At 35.3% G+C, this 14,398-nt stretch overlaps 1 protein-coding gene across 1 annotated transcript; it reads right to left on the bottom strand.

Moving 5' to 3' along the window:
• Positions 1-12,367: 12,367 nt before the first annotated feature.
• LOC126893043 (uncharacterized) lies at positions 12,368-14,040 on the bottom strand. Its single transcript, XM_050662983.1, has 4 exons — positions 13,918-14,040; positions 13,605-13,823; positions 12,882-13,019; positions 12,368-12,571 (listed from the first exon to the last, which is right to left on the bottom strand). Exons 1-4 carry the CDS (start codon positions 14,038-14,040, stop codon positions 12,368-12,370), a joined length of 684 nt encoding a protein of 227 aa, XP_050518940.1.
• Between the last annotated feature and the right edge of the window lie 358 nt (positions 14,041-14,398).

Here is a 14,398-nt window from a genome sequence, read left to right on the forward strand (position 1 = left end):
GTAGTTCCGCTTCTCGCTGCTGCTTGAAGTAAACTGAATTCTTACTCACGATACCGTCACTTATGTAGTTGATCCTGATGCCGCTGCTGCTTGCCCTGCGCGAACCCTGGCTCTTGTTATTGGTCCGGTGTAGGTTGCAGTCGTCGGAGGGATGTTACGCGTGGATGTTGCGGCCTGATTTATTTTGGTCTTTTTCTTCAGTACCGTTTTCCATGTTGTAGGAAGCCGTTGCGCATCATCTCTTTGGTTTAAGCCGTTGGGATTTCTTTCAATTTCTATCGATTCTCTGATTTCCCGTTTTCTTTTTACTTCGATGTTAGCTAACATCGTTGTTTGGTTCAGGTTTATTGTGTGTCCTGTATTTGCGACATGTTGAGCCAGGGATGACGTGGTTTCTCCCCTTTCGATAGCATTTCGGTGTTCTTCTCGTCTTACCTGGATTCTTCGGTTGGTCTGTCCAATGTACGACTTTCCACAATCCCCACACGGAATCTCGTATACACCTTGACTTTCTAACGATATTTTGGTCTTTGGTGTTGGTAAAATAGTTGAGATCTTTCTGTCCGTATTAAATATAGTTTCTATGTTGTGTTTTCTCAGTACTCTCCCTATTTTCTCTGTCGTACCCTTCACATATGGCAGAATGGTTTTGCCGATCGGTTTATTGTCTTCTGTAGGGTCCTTATCTCTTCTTCGAGCATTTTGAGCTTTTTCGATGTTGTATGTTGAGAAGCCGTTTTTTCTTAACGCTGTTTTCACGTTATGCATTTCTTCATTTTGATGTTCTTGGTCTGTCAGTCTTTCGGATCTTGTAATCAAGGTTTTGATGACTGAATGCAATTGTGCAGGATGGTGGTGTGAAGCAGCATTTAGATATCTATCGGTATGTGTCGGTTTCCGATACACTGTATGGCCTATGTGTCCGTCTTGTTTCTTTATTATTAACACATCTAAGAATGGAATTTGATCGTTTTCTTCCAGTTCCATGGTAAACTGAATTTTATGGTGGATATTGTTGATGTGTTCTAAAAAAGCCTTTAGTTTTTCTTCTCCGTGAGTCCAGATGATAAAAGTGTCATCCACGTATCTAAGCCACAGTTTGGGTTTGTATTCAGCTGTTTCTATTGCCCGCTGTTCTATTTCCTTCATAAACAAGTTCGCTATCACTGGGGACAGTGGGGAACCCATCGGTGCTCCCTCAACTTGTTTATATCTTTGTTCCTTATAGATGAAATAAGTGTTATTTAAACAGTGTTTGGTTAGGTTTAGTGTATCCGGTGATATTGGATACTTTTTGCTTATGATGTCCAGTGATTAATCTATAGGAACATTCGTGAAAAGCGAGACTACATCGAAGCTGACTAGCAAATGTCCCGGCCCAAGAGTCACACCTTTTATACGCTCGATGAAGTGGCTCGCGTTCTTGACGTAAGAATCCGCTTCTTCCGCGTATGGTTGCAGCTGTTGGGCCAGAAATATATATATATATATATATATATATATATATATATATATATATATATATATATATATATATATATATATATATATGCTTTCTGTTGTTTTCCGGGTTTGACTCCGCGTTGAATAATTTTGGTTTTGAGAAAAACCATTATTTTGACGACGTTTCGGCAAGATCTCACTTGCCATTGTCAAGTCAGGTAGTTCCGCTTCTCGCTGCTGCTAGAAGTAGACTGAATGTTTATTCACGATACCGTAACTTATATAGTTGATCCTGATGCTGCTTGCCCTGCGCGAACTCTGGCTCTTGTTATTGGTCCGGTGTAGGTTGCAGTCGTCGGCGGGATGTTACGCGTGGATGTTGCGGCCTGATTTATTTTGGTCTTTTTCTTCAGTACCGTTTTCCATGTTGTAGGAAGCCGTTGCACATCATCTCTTTGGTTTAAGCCGTTGGGATTTCTTTCAATTTCTATCGATTCCCTGATTTCCCGTTTTCTTTTTACTTCGATGTTAGCTAACATCGTTGTTTGGTTCAGGTTTATTGTGTGTCCTGTATTTGCGACATGTTGAGCCAGGGATGACGTGGTTTCTCCCCTTTCGATAGCATTTCGGTGTTCTTCTCGTCTTACCTGGATTCTTCGGTTGGTCTGTCCAATGTAAGACTTTCCACAATCCCCACACGGAATCTCGTATACACCTGGGCTTTCTAACGATATTTTGGTCTTTGGTGTTGGTAAAATAGTTGAGATCTTTCTGTCCGTATTAAATATCGTTTCTATGTTGTGTTTTCTCAGCACTCTCCCTATTTTCCCTGTCGTACCCTTCACATATGGCAGAATGGTTTTGCCGATCGGTTTATTGTCTTCTGTAGGGTCCTTATCTCTTCTTCGAGCATTTTGAGCTTTTTCGATGTTGTATGTTGAGAAGCCGTTTTTTCTTAACGCTGTTTTCACGTTATGCATTTCATCATTTTGATGTTCTTGGTCTGTCAGTCTTTCGGATCTTGTAATCAAGGTTTTGATGACTGAATGCAATTGTGCAGGATGGTGGTGTGAAGCAGCATTTAGATATCTATCAGTATGTGTCGGTTTCCGATGCACTGTATGGCCTGTGTCCGTCTTGTTTCTTTATAAACACATCTAAGAATGGAATTTGATCGTTTTTTCCAGTTCCATGGTAAACTGAATTTTATGGTGGATATTGTTGATGTGTTCTAAAAAAGCCTTTAGTTTTTCTTCTCCGTGGGTCTAGATGATAAAAGTGTCATCCACGTATCTAAGCCACAGTTTGGGTTTGTATTCAGCTGTTTCTATTGCCCGCTGTTCTATTTCCTTCATAAACAAGTTCGCTATTACTGGTGACAGTGGGGAACCCATCGGTGCTCCCTCAACTTGTTTATATCTTTGTTCCTTATAGATGAAATAAGTGTTATTTAAACAGTGTTTAGTTAGGTTTAGTGTATTCGGTGATATTGGATACTTTTTGCTTATGATGTCCAGTGATTCATCTATAGGAACATTCGTGAAAAGTGAGACAACATCGAAGCTGACTAGCAAATGTCCCGGCACACCTTTTATACGCTCGATGAAGTGGCTCGAGTTCTTGACGTAAGAATCCGCTTCTTCCGCGTATGGTTGCAGCTGTTGGGCCAGAAATTTCGCCAGCGGTTGTAAGGGAGATCCGATGGAGCTCACAATTGGTCGCAGTGGTAATCCTGCCTTGTGTACCTTGGGTAGGCCGTAAAATTTTGGGCATCTAGATGACTTCTCTCTAGGTATGAGATGGACCTGTTGTTCTTTATTGATATTTGAGGCTTTGATCTTGGCGTTTGTTATTTTCTCTAGATAGGTTGTCGGGTCTGACGAGATGCTTTGATATGTTGTATCATTTAAGATGTCGTTTATTTTTGTTTCGTAGTCTTGAATATTCATCACTACCGTAGCGTTGCCTTTGTCAGCTGGAAGCACGATGATTTCTTTATTGTTCTTCAAATTATGTAAGGCTTCTTTCTCTTCCCGTGTTAAATTTCTTTTTGGTGGTTTAGCTGTTCTTAATATTTTTGATACGTCTTGGCGTATGATCTCGGCTGTTTCTGCTGGGAGATTAGTAATTGTAGTCTCTACCTCAGTAATGATGTTTTCTACGGGAATGTATGTAGGTGCAACAGCAAAATTGAAACCTTTTGCAAGAACACTATTCGTGGCTTCATCCAGTGTCAGATTTGAAAAGTTATATACTAAATTGTTTGTTTCTATTTGTGGATTTTCTTTCTTTTTTGGCCGCTGTTGTAGTAACAAATTTTCAAACTTTTTAATTTGTTTGGTCTTAGTGAGATTAGCATCTGTTTCTGCTTGAAAGTTTGTCAGTTGTTCAAAGAAATTCCATAACGTTGGATGGATTGTGTTACTTAGTTTAAGATGCAGCTGTAATGATTCTGCATTCATTTTGTCGATGTCTCGTCTGGTATCATGGATTGCCTCTCTAATAAGCGCCAGGCTTGCTCTTCTTAAGATGTTTTTAGTTTTATAGTTGTTTTTGTGAAAAGTGAGCTTCATACAAGTTGGTATAATGCTTTCGTCACGGCAGCGTTCTAAAAACGTAAGGTTGCATAACAACGTCCTTCGTTTCGATCGTAGTTTTTCGTATCTTCTGATGTCTGGTAGAATTTCCTCCCCGTAGAGGTTAATTATGTTACACTTGAAGTTTCCGCGGGAGCTGTATGTGCTTTCTGTTGTTTTCCGGGTTTGACTCCGCGTTGAATAATTTTGGTTTTGAGAAAAACCATTATTTTGACGACGTTTCGGCAAGATCTCACTTGCCATTGTCAAGTCAGGTAGTTCCGCTTCTCGCTGCTGCTGGAAGTAGACTGAATGTTTATTCACGATACCGTAACTTATATAGTTGATCCTGATGCAGCTGCTGCTTGCCCTGCGCGAACTCTGGCTCTTGTTATTGGTCCAGTGTAGGTTGCAGTCGTCGGCGGGATGTTACGCGTGGATGTTGCGGCCTGATTTATTTTGGTCTTTTTCTTCAGTACCGTTTTCCATGTTGTAGGAAGCCGTTGCGCATCATCTCTTTGGTTTAAGCCGTTGGGATTTCTTTCAATTTCTATCGATTCTCTGATTTCCCGTTTTCTTTTTACTTCGATGTTAGCTAACATCGTTGTTTGGTTCAGGTTTATTGTGTGTCCTGTATTTTCGACATGTTGAGCCAGGCATGACGTGGTTTCTCCCCTTTCGATAGCATTTCGGTGTTCTTCTCGTCTTACCTGGATTCTTCGGTTGGTCTGTCCAATGTACGACTTTCCACAATCCCCACACGGAATCTCGTATACACCTTGGCTTTCTAACGATGTTTTGGTCTTTGCTGTTGGTAAAATAGTTGAGATCTTTCTGTCCGTATTAAATATCGTTTCTATGTTGTGTTTTCTCAGCACTCTCCCTATTTTCTCTGTCGTACCCTTCACATATGGCAGAATGGTTTTGCCGATCGGTTTATTGTCTTCTGTAGGGTCCTTATCTCTTCTTCGAGCATTTTGAGCTTTTTCGATGTTGTATGTTGAGAAGCCGTTTTTTCTTAACGCTGTTTTCACGTTATGCATTTCCTCATTTTGATGTTCTTGGTCTGTCAGTCTTTCGGATCTTGTAATCAAGGTTTTGATGACTGAATGCAATTGTGCAGGATGGTGGTGTGAAGCAGCATTTAGATATCTATCGGTATGTGTCGGTTTCCGATGCACTGTATGGCCTATGTGTCCGTCTTGTTTCTTTATTATTAACACATCTAAGAATGGATTTTGATCGGTTTTTTCCAGTTCCATGGTAAACTGAATTTTATGGTGGATATTGTTGATGTGTTCTAAAAAAGCCTTTAGTTTTTCTTCTCCGTGGGTCCAGATGATAACATCGAAGTAAAAAGAAAACGGGAAATCAGAGAATCGATAGAAATTGAAAGAAATCCCAACGGCTTAAACCAAAGAGATGATGCGCAACGGCTTCCTACAACATGGAAAACGGTACTGAAGAAAAAGACCAAAATAAATCAGGCCGCAACATCCACGCGTAACATCCCGCCGACGACTGCAACCTACACCGGACCAATAACAAGAGCCAAAGTTCGCGCAGGGCAAGCAGCAGCAGCATCAGGATCAACTATATAAGTTACGGTATCGTGAATAAGCATTCAGTCTACTTCCAGCAGCAGCGAGAAGCGGAACTACCTCACTTGACAATGGCAAGTGAGATCTTGCCGAAACGTCGTCAAAATAATGGTTTTTCTCAAAACCAAAATTATTCAACGCGGAGTCAAACCCGGAAAACAACAGAAAGCACATACAGCTCCCGCGGAAACTTCAAGTGTAACATATATATATATATATATATATATATATATATATATATATATAAATATATATATATATATATACATATGGAATGATGACCCTTCATCATTTTATATATTTCCAACTAAATTCACATTCACTTTACGAGTATTAGCCAATGATTTTGCTTGTTTATTTTTATATTTGTACTCGATTATCCAACATCATTTTATATATATATATATATATATATATATATATATATATATATATATATATATATATATATATATATATATATATACATATATACATTATTGTGTATCATTTTGTCAATCAAAGATAGAATAAAAATTTTATTTTTTTAATATAACACGGGCACATAAATTTGATACACCCTGTATATTGATTTGTAACTATTTATTATAAGTTAGTTTTTAAGCAGTGGGTTTATCCTTAATGAGTTTTTCCCGGAAGAATTAAAGACATTAGTAAATAAAGTGATGTGAATAGACAATTTATCTCGGGATTATAATTTTAAAACGGTTGCTTTGTTACGGGGAGGCCAAAAGCCACAGGTAATTATTATATTTAGAAAAATAAGGTAGAGAAAATTGGAATTTTAAGGCTCTTTGTTTAAGCCTTAAGTAAATTTGTAGAATTCCCGAAAAGTAATTATCATGAGTAGAAGTAATTGTTTGGAAGGATGCATGGGTTTTTCGAATGATAAAAGTGGAATGGAGAGGAGAGAAGGTTGAATGTTCAGATAGTTTTGGAAAAGGAGATTATTATGTGACCGGCATCCGAGAAGAGCAGTCAAAGTTTTCGTGAATAGTTCAGAAGCAAGTACCAGTGGTTGTTTGATAGTGAAGAGTGTAGCTGACAAGTGGAACGAGAGACAGATCAAATTGAGAAGAAATACCTCTTTGATTCTGTAAAGTCCAAGAGAGAGAATATTATTGTGAGAAAGAGAGGAGAGAATTTTGGAGTTTTTTTGAACGAGTACTGGTTAAAAGAGGCCTGGCTCGTGTTTTGGAGAATTAGTTGCTGGTATGCTGCTGGATTGATGTTGAGAACGGAGAGGGCTTTGATGGGTAGCCTAATATAATCAACAAGGAAGAGCTGTTTGGGTCAAGAGGAGACATCATTGTGTGTGAATCAAAAGGTTAGTCAATAATTTATGTGATATATTTTCTTTATGTTCAGAAGTTAAACTTTTTTTAAGATTCCAATATTTCAAAAATTTAATAGGAAGTATAAGTAGTTTTGCGAATACCTAAATTTGTTTGTTTTATCAATGTTATCAAGAACAAACCGATAAATATTTGTTGAATTAAAGTTAATTTATGTGGTAAGGGTTTCATTGGGACAGTTATGCCCACAGGATTTAATTGATAGATTTTCAGAGTATTGCTTTTGATAATAAAAGATATTTGTATGTGCTTATTTATGGTATTTCTATTTATTCCCTTTTCCTATTTTATCCCGATAAGGATTAACTAAGAGATACTGAAACCACGAGAAAGGATAAGTATAACCTAAGATAATTTAGTTATTTTTTTGTATGATAAAATGGCACCCTAAAATTTTTCTTAATTTTTATGTATGATTTGCGACAATTGAATAATTAATTAAATAAATACTAATTATTGTAAAAGTAAGAGAAAGCAGATCATAACAACATGGCGAGCCAACGTGAGACATGAAAGTATCCCTAGTTGTGAATTTGAAAGGATAGGGAACGGAAAAACAGGTGATGGAAATTTATTTGCCCGTCGGAAAAAGTTGATATAAGGTACATGCAGCCAATATGGCCATGCTAATACGTTTTATTCTTTTACATAATAATGTTTTCAGTTTTTCAAAACTTTTGATATGCTATAGTATAAACTACATTATTAGACAGATATTCTAAGTAATTAAAAGTCAACCGTAAGAACCGTTACAAAAATATGAGTAATATAAGATATAATATGAGTTGGCCATATTGCCAACCGGGTGTATGGCAATAAGGCCATACAAAATATTCATTATGTACAGAATTACAAAAAAATGTTATTCGGGAATAATTGAAATAAAAGGTCAAAATAATAACATAAGCTCAAAAATTAATTTATTATGACAGGTAATTATAGGGTAACTGCAAAAACAAATTTTTTATTCATAAAAATGAAATTTTTATCCACAATCTGGACACATGAAAATTTCTATGACATCGTCTTTAGTGAGTCCCATACACTCCTCATGGACGTAAGCCTTGCATTTAACACATAAGCGCATATGTGCTTGTCTATCTTCCCTGCAGAGTTTACAATACCAAGACTCATTTAAAATTTTACATTGTGGTTTTGGTGCTCTAGATATTTTTGATTTTTTTTTTGATATTCGTACTTGGTACTGAAATATCCTTAAGAATTTTGTTTTCTTTAGTGAACAAGTTTCTTGTGACAACTTGGGCTCTACTGTTCAGAGCAGGTGTTCTGGGTTTCTTAGCTTTGGTTAGTACCATATCTGGAGTTGGTAGCATCTCAGCAAACGAATTGTTCTCGTTCAAGGCAGGATCTTGTACAATTTCTTCGTCAGAATAAGAGTTACTAGATTAATCGTGTACACTGAAATGACTGTCTGAATCACTGCTGCTGTCATCATGGGTACAAGTTCTGGCTCTAGTGCCGTTTTTCTTTTGTGATCTTACACCAGATGTGGATGGACCAGTTTCTAAAGAAATTGAGCGATCGACATTATTTTCCTTATACTCTTATAAACCAGATGTATTAGATGGAACTGTTTCTTGAGACACTTGCTGTTGCTGTTGAGGTTCTTGGTCCTGATTTTGACTTGCAGTGCTTGGAGCAAATGCAATCTCTGGAATTGCTTCACGATTTAGAGGATATATCCCTGTTGCTCTGAAGCCTGCTTTAATATTTGACATTGTCATTGTTTTATCCCAAACAGCTGAAAATATGCCTCCAAAACGCATCTTACTAATTGAACGTTCGTCTGGATGCGTGGAAAAATATTTTACTACCTCATCGTCCCAGTAATACTCAAACGCCCTAAATACAGCCTTATCCATTGGCTGGAATTCGTGAGTCGTATTACTGGGCAAACAATACAACGTTATATCAAATCTGTCAGCGGTTTCCAAAATACTGTAGTCCAAGTGACACTTGGCTCCATCAAAAATAAGCAGACATTGACCTTGAACCTTAAACTTTGCAAAATGCTCTATCCAAGGGGAAAATGCTGCTTGTGTCATGCTACCTTTTTCGGTCATAAGTACTGAAGTCCCTGCAGGCATTGAATCACTCAATTCTTGTTTCATGCGCTTCCCTTTAAATAAAATTACGGGAGGTATTGCTGTTCCGATAGCATTACCACAGGCTACAATTGAAACATTTTGTGCGTGTTCGTTCGTAACGAGATGTACCCGCCGTGACCCTTTTGCAGCTAACACCTTTTGTTGATGGTGCAAACAGAGCCTGCATCCTTTCTCGTCGATATTATAGATTCTTTCAGGATGTTCCATTATATGTAAAGATCACAATACTTCTTCTAGCTTGGTGAAATGGTCATTTACAATGAATTTGTTTAGTTTTTGGGCTCTTGCCGGATTTAGATTTTGTGCTTTTCTAACTCGAATTTGAGGGTTTCTTTCCATAAATCCCTTTAGTCAATATCGCCCAGGCTTTTCTTTTTCTTCTCTAAAAGGATTTGGAATATTATTCAACTTGGTATACCGCTAAACACATCGACGAAGTACACTTGCAGTTAGCGGGTAACCTACTTCGGATAACCGAATGATTCTTCGACTTAATTCAGCTTCTTGTTCTTGAGTTAAGATGGGTTTACGACCCATGGCGGCTTTTCCTGTCTTACCTTGCTCGACATAGCGCCTAAGGGTTCTCCTTGGTAGATTATAGTGGTAATTCTGTAAGGAATATGTTAAATTTTAAAGGACGTTAAAAAAATAACGTACGTTAAAATAGAAAGGTTATTCCGTATTGTTTAACGTAAACTATTTAACTGCTGTTTTTAACAGTAGTTCAAATAATTCAATATTTCCCATTCTGTAATATTTTATACGTTAAAAAATATGGGAAATGTGTTATAAAACAGGCGTTAAAATTGTAATTTAAACACCTGCTTGCCTAGTACCCTTTAAAAACTAACCTGTTGTTAAAAATATTGGAAAATGGCGTTTGATGGATTTTTACATCTATTTATTGAAGATTATGATGAAAATCGGCAAAGAATGTAAGTATTATTTTGTGTGCGTGTAATCTATAACAAATGTTATGAAACATTTGATTTATTTTTTAGAGCCCTTAATAACTTAAAATATCGACATTTAAGAGACGCGAGCAATCCATTTGAAATACCAGACAGGCTTTTTTTGAAGCTATTTAGATTGGATAAAGAAACATGCCAAAACATAATTGACTGGCTATCTCCTCATTTGACTCCTCACCTCAGAAATACTAGAATTCCTGTTCATTTGAGAATATTATTGGTCCTGAATTTCTTTGGACAAGGAAGCTACCAGACAGGAATAGGTATAGGGTGGTGTTTTGCTGTGAGTCAACCAATAGTAAGTAGATGTTTGCAGGAAGTGTGCAGAGCCATTAACCAACAATTGGCAAATCGCTGGATAAAATTCCCTTCAACTCAAGAAGACAAGCAAATAATTAAACGAGGTTTTAGGGAACTGGCTCCTTGTTTTCAAAATTGTTTGGGAATTGTGGATGGTAGCCTAATTCGAATAGTATCACCTCCTGCCCATCATCCAGTTTATCCAGGTCCAATATTTTATTGCCGTAAAAACTTTTACGCCATTAATATTCAAGCCATCTGTGACCATAATAATAAATTTCTTGCGATAAATGCCCGTTTTCCTGGATCAGTTCACGATTCTGCAATTTGGATGATGTCTAGGGTTAGAGAAGAATTGGAAAGAGAATATATAAACAATAATTCACCTAACTACTTGATAGGAGATAGTGGGTACCCTTTGGAACCTTGGTTACTGGTTCCAGTGAATGCTCCTCCACCCAATTCTCCTCATTCAAGATTTAATAGCAGGCTTTCAGCTTTAAGAGTAAAAATTGAACATTCAATAGGTCTACTAAAAAACAGGTTTCGTTGTATACATGGACAAAGGGCCTTATATTACAGTCCCAATAAAGTAGCAGAAATCATTCACAGTTGTGTTATTTTACACAACATAGCACGAACAAGAAGAGTCGACATGCCTGATGATGAGGATTTAATAGATGAAGAGCCAGAACATGAAAATCCAGGACCAGTTATAGATAATGGTTGGTATAATGTTGGTGAAGCCCGTCGAGAGGAGATAATTCATAGATATTTCATGTAATATGTTCTTCTAAACTTTGTTTATCTATTTATTTTTTGTTATAATTCAAAATAAAAATGCAGAGATGTGAAAAGAGTTTATTATCAAAAGCGAAAACTTTTTTATTATTAACTTAAGAAAAATGTAATTGGGTGTAAAATTTTTGTTTTAATATTTTTTAATGTGCCATCGAACAGAAAATGCTCAATTCATTGAAAAAACTTAACAGGACTGTGGTCACCTTTTACATCAAAAACAGTAAAATTTTGTTGTTTAAGGAAATTACTTTTTTCGTAAGGTTTCTATTAAAGATATATAACCAAGCTGCAAAAATAAAAATAAATATTTTAAAAACAAAAAAGTAGTAAATAATATGCCAAATTCCACTATACTAGATTGAGTTTGTAAGAGGAAAAAATTATTAAGTTACAAAAATTATTTCAAAAATAAGGTCAAAATTTTTATATTGAATGAATAGGGCATTAGTAAATTAAGAAAACATGAAAATGTCTCCAACGACAAAGCCTTGTATATTATTTTTTAGAGAAAACTTTTATTAAAGGAGCTTTTTTAATCTTAAATAAAATCAGAATAGAAATTTTCAGATTAAAATTTCAGAATTAAAATAAATTTGAAAATAAATCCAATAACTATATTTCCATTTAACGTTTCGTTCATAAATATTTTTTAATCATTTTCAAAAATTTGCAAATGGGCACAGAATATTTTTGATCGAAACGTTAAATGGAAATATATTTATTGGTTTTACTTTCAAATTTATTTTAATTCTCAAGTTTAACGGATCACTAAGTCACTATATCTTCTTATATTAAAATATCAATTTTAAATATTCTATAATATTTTGCGGCTTTACAATGTTTATTAAAAAGCAGCCAATTAAGAGGTTATTGCCCAAACCAGGACTAAATGCAGTTTAAAAAAGAGAAACGTGAAGTTTTCTAATGTGGCCATTTTGATTTTTTTAATATCTAAAATACACTGTGAAGAGTAAATTTAAAAACTGCAATGTTAATCTGAAAAGTTGTAGTCGGCTTCTATTTTAGATTTCAAATAATTTTTTTTTATAATTTTTTTCTCTAAAATAATAAATAAGGGTACTTCCCTCTTAAAACATTTTTAGGATTTTTTTATTCAGTAATTAAAAATAGAACCAAAACATTTTAAAAATAAAAATCTAAAATAATTAATAACAATTAGAAAAAATTGTCTTAAAAAGTTAACGAAAATACAGAACTTTTTGTTTTTGTTTTGTTTAATTTTGCCACAGCAGCAGCTAATCTATCATTAGATTCGGCTAATTTATAATTAGATTTTGCCATATTTTTCAGACACTCCTCATGATTGCTCGCCATTTTTTGAATTTTGGTTTCAATTGATGATTTTTTTTGACCACTTGCAGCCCTTTTATTTGCCTAAAAAATAATATATTTTTAATATTACAATTTTTTATACAGTCGGAAAAATGAAAGAATACTCATGAACGAACATATAAAACACGCTGTATTTTCCTGTCACCGTATCACAAAGAAAATTGTCCAGTGCAAATACATGTAACAATAATTATTACATGTACTTGCGCTGGCCAATTTTTTGTGTGACACGGTGACAGGAAAATACAGCGTGTTTTATATGTTCATTCATGGGTATTCTTTCATTTTTCCTACTGTAATTACGTATTTATAATTTTACTAATTGGTACATGGAAATTGTAAGTTTACTTACAGTTACATTCTCTATTGGTCTTAATATGTTTGTTCCGGTATAACCTCTTGAAGTAGAAGGAACAGGTATTTCTGTATAATCTGTTGAAGTAGAGGGAACAGATTCAATGTCCTCAAATACTATTTCAATATTTTCAACCTAAAAGAAATAACAGATAACCAGTATTCAAATCGCCTTCTGGCAACGATATCGGGACAACTCAAAAAAACGTAATTCGAGAAAATCGAGTTGCAAGTTTTTGTCATTTTGCACAGCTATTTTATGCTTTGAGTTATATTATTTGTTTCAGTTGATATCAAAGATTGTTTCTCAGTTAATTTTGGCAATCTTTTGGTACCACTCGAACTAATAATTAGCAATTAATTGAAAAAATTTTGAATTGTCCTAGTATTGTTGGAAGAATCATTTCATTATTATGAATTTTTTGTGATCATTGTGGCATACACACTGAGACAATTCAAAAGGTTCACGACGGATTTTAGCGTTAGCCCACTACTCGTGCTGCGTTTACCTCCTACCACTCTGAATGTAACAGTGGACCTTGCGCCCTCACACGGAGAGTATTGCACTTAAAAATGTCCCAGTCATCGCGGATTATAGAGCTTAAAATCCTCTATATGTTAGTGTAGACATCTCAAAAACGACCAATTTTGAGTTGTCCCAGTATCGTTGCCGAAAGGCGAAATAATGTTAAAAAAAATCAGTCTAAAATAAATTCTGTACCTCATTTACATTTTCAATTTCAAGAGGTTCTGCAGAACAAACTCCCATTTCTTCCACAGCTGGAAATCCTGTTACCACTGTTTTTGAAAGAAGACCTAGTAACCTCTCTTCTAAATCTGTCAAATCTTTGGCAACTTTAGGTCCTCCACCTGTGCCAGTCTGATCTCTATAAAGTAAACCTGCCTTTTTTCTGGCACTGGTTTTAACTTCATTTAATGCCTAAAAGTAAAAATGTGTTATTAAAATAAAAATTTTGTTTTCTAGGTTAGACTGGCAAAAGCTAAATTCTGAATTGAAAAGTATGTATACTTACATCTTTCCACTGCCTTATATCTTTTTTTGCTCCTGGCAAATTATTTAATTCAATGGAAAGCTCCATCCAATTATCTTTAATTTTTTGTATATCACATGGAGCTACCTTAGTCTCCAACATCATTTTATGGTTTTCTAAATAAACAATTAAATGCTCTTTTTGCTTTTTGCTCATTCTTGTTGAACGTGATTTAAAATTTTCCATAATTAAGAACGACGGCAAAAGAAAACAATCGACAAAAACCAACAAAGCTTAATAACGAAAACAAATTGAAACATAACCGCACTTAATCTTCTATTTTGGATGGTCAAACAAGTGGTAAAATTGAATTTGAACTAATTTTTAACGTATCCGTTAAAATATTAAAATTTACCAGGACGTTATTTGGAAGAGTTATGAAATTGCTTCTTGGGTTAAAACTACAAAAAATAACGTACCGGTAAAATTTAACATATTCGTTACAGAATCGCCAATTATAAGT

Source organism: Diabrotica virgifera, chromosome 10, assembly GCF_917563875.1.
Source record: "Diabrotica virgifera virgifera chromosome 10, PGI_DIABVI_V3a".
NCBI lineage: Eukaryota > Metazoa > Arthropoda > Insecta > Coleoptera > Chrysomelidae > Diabrotica > Diabrotica virgifera.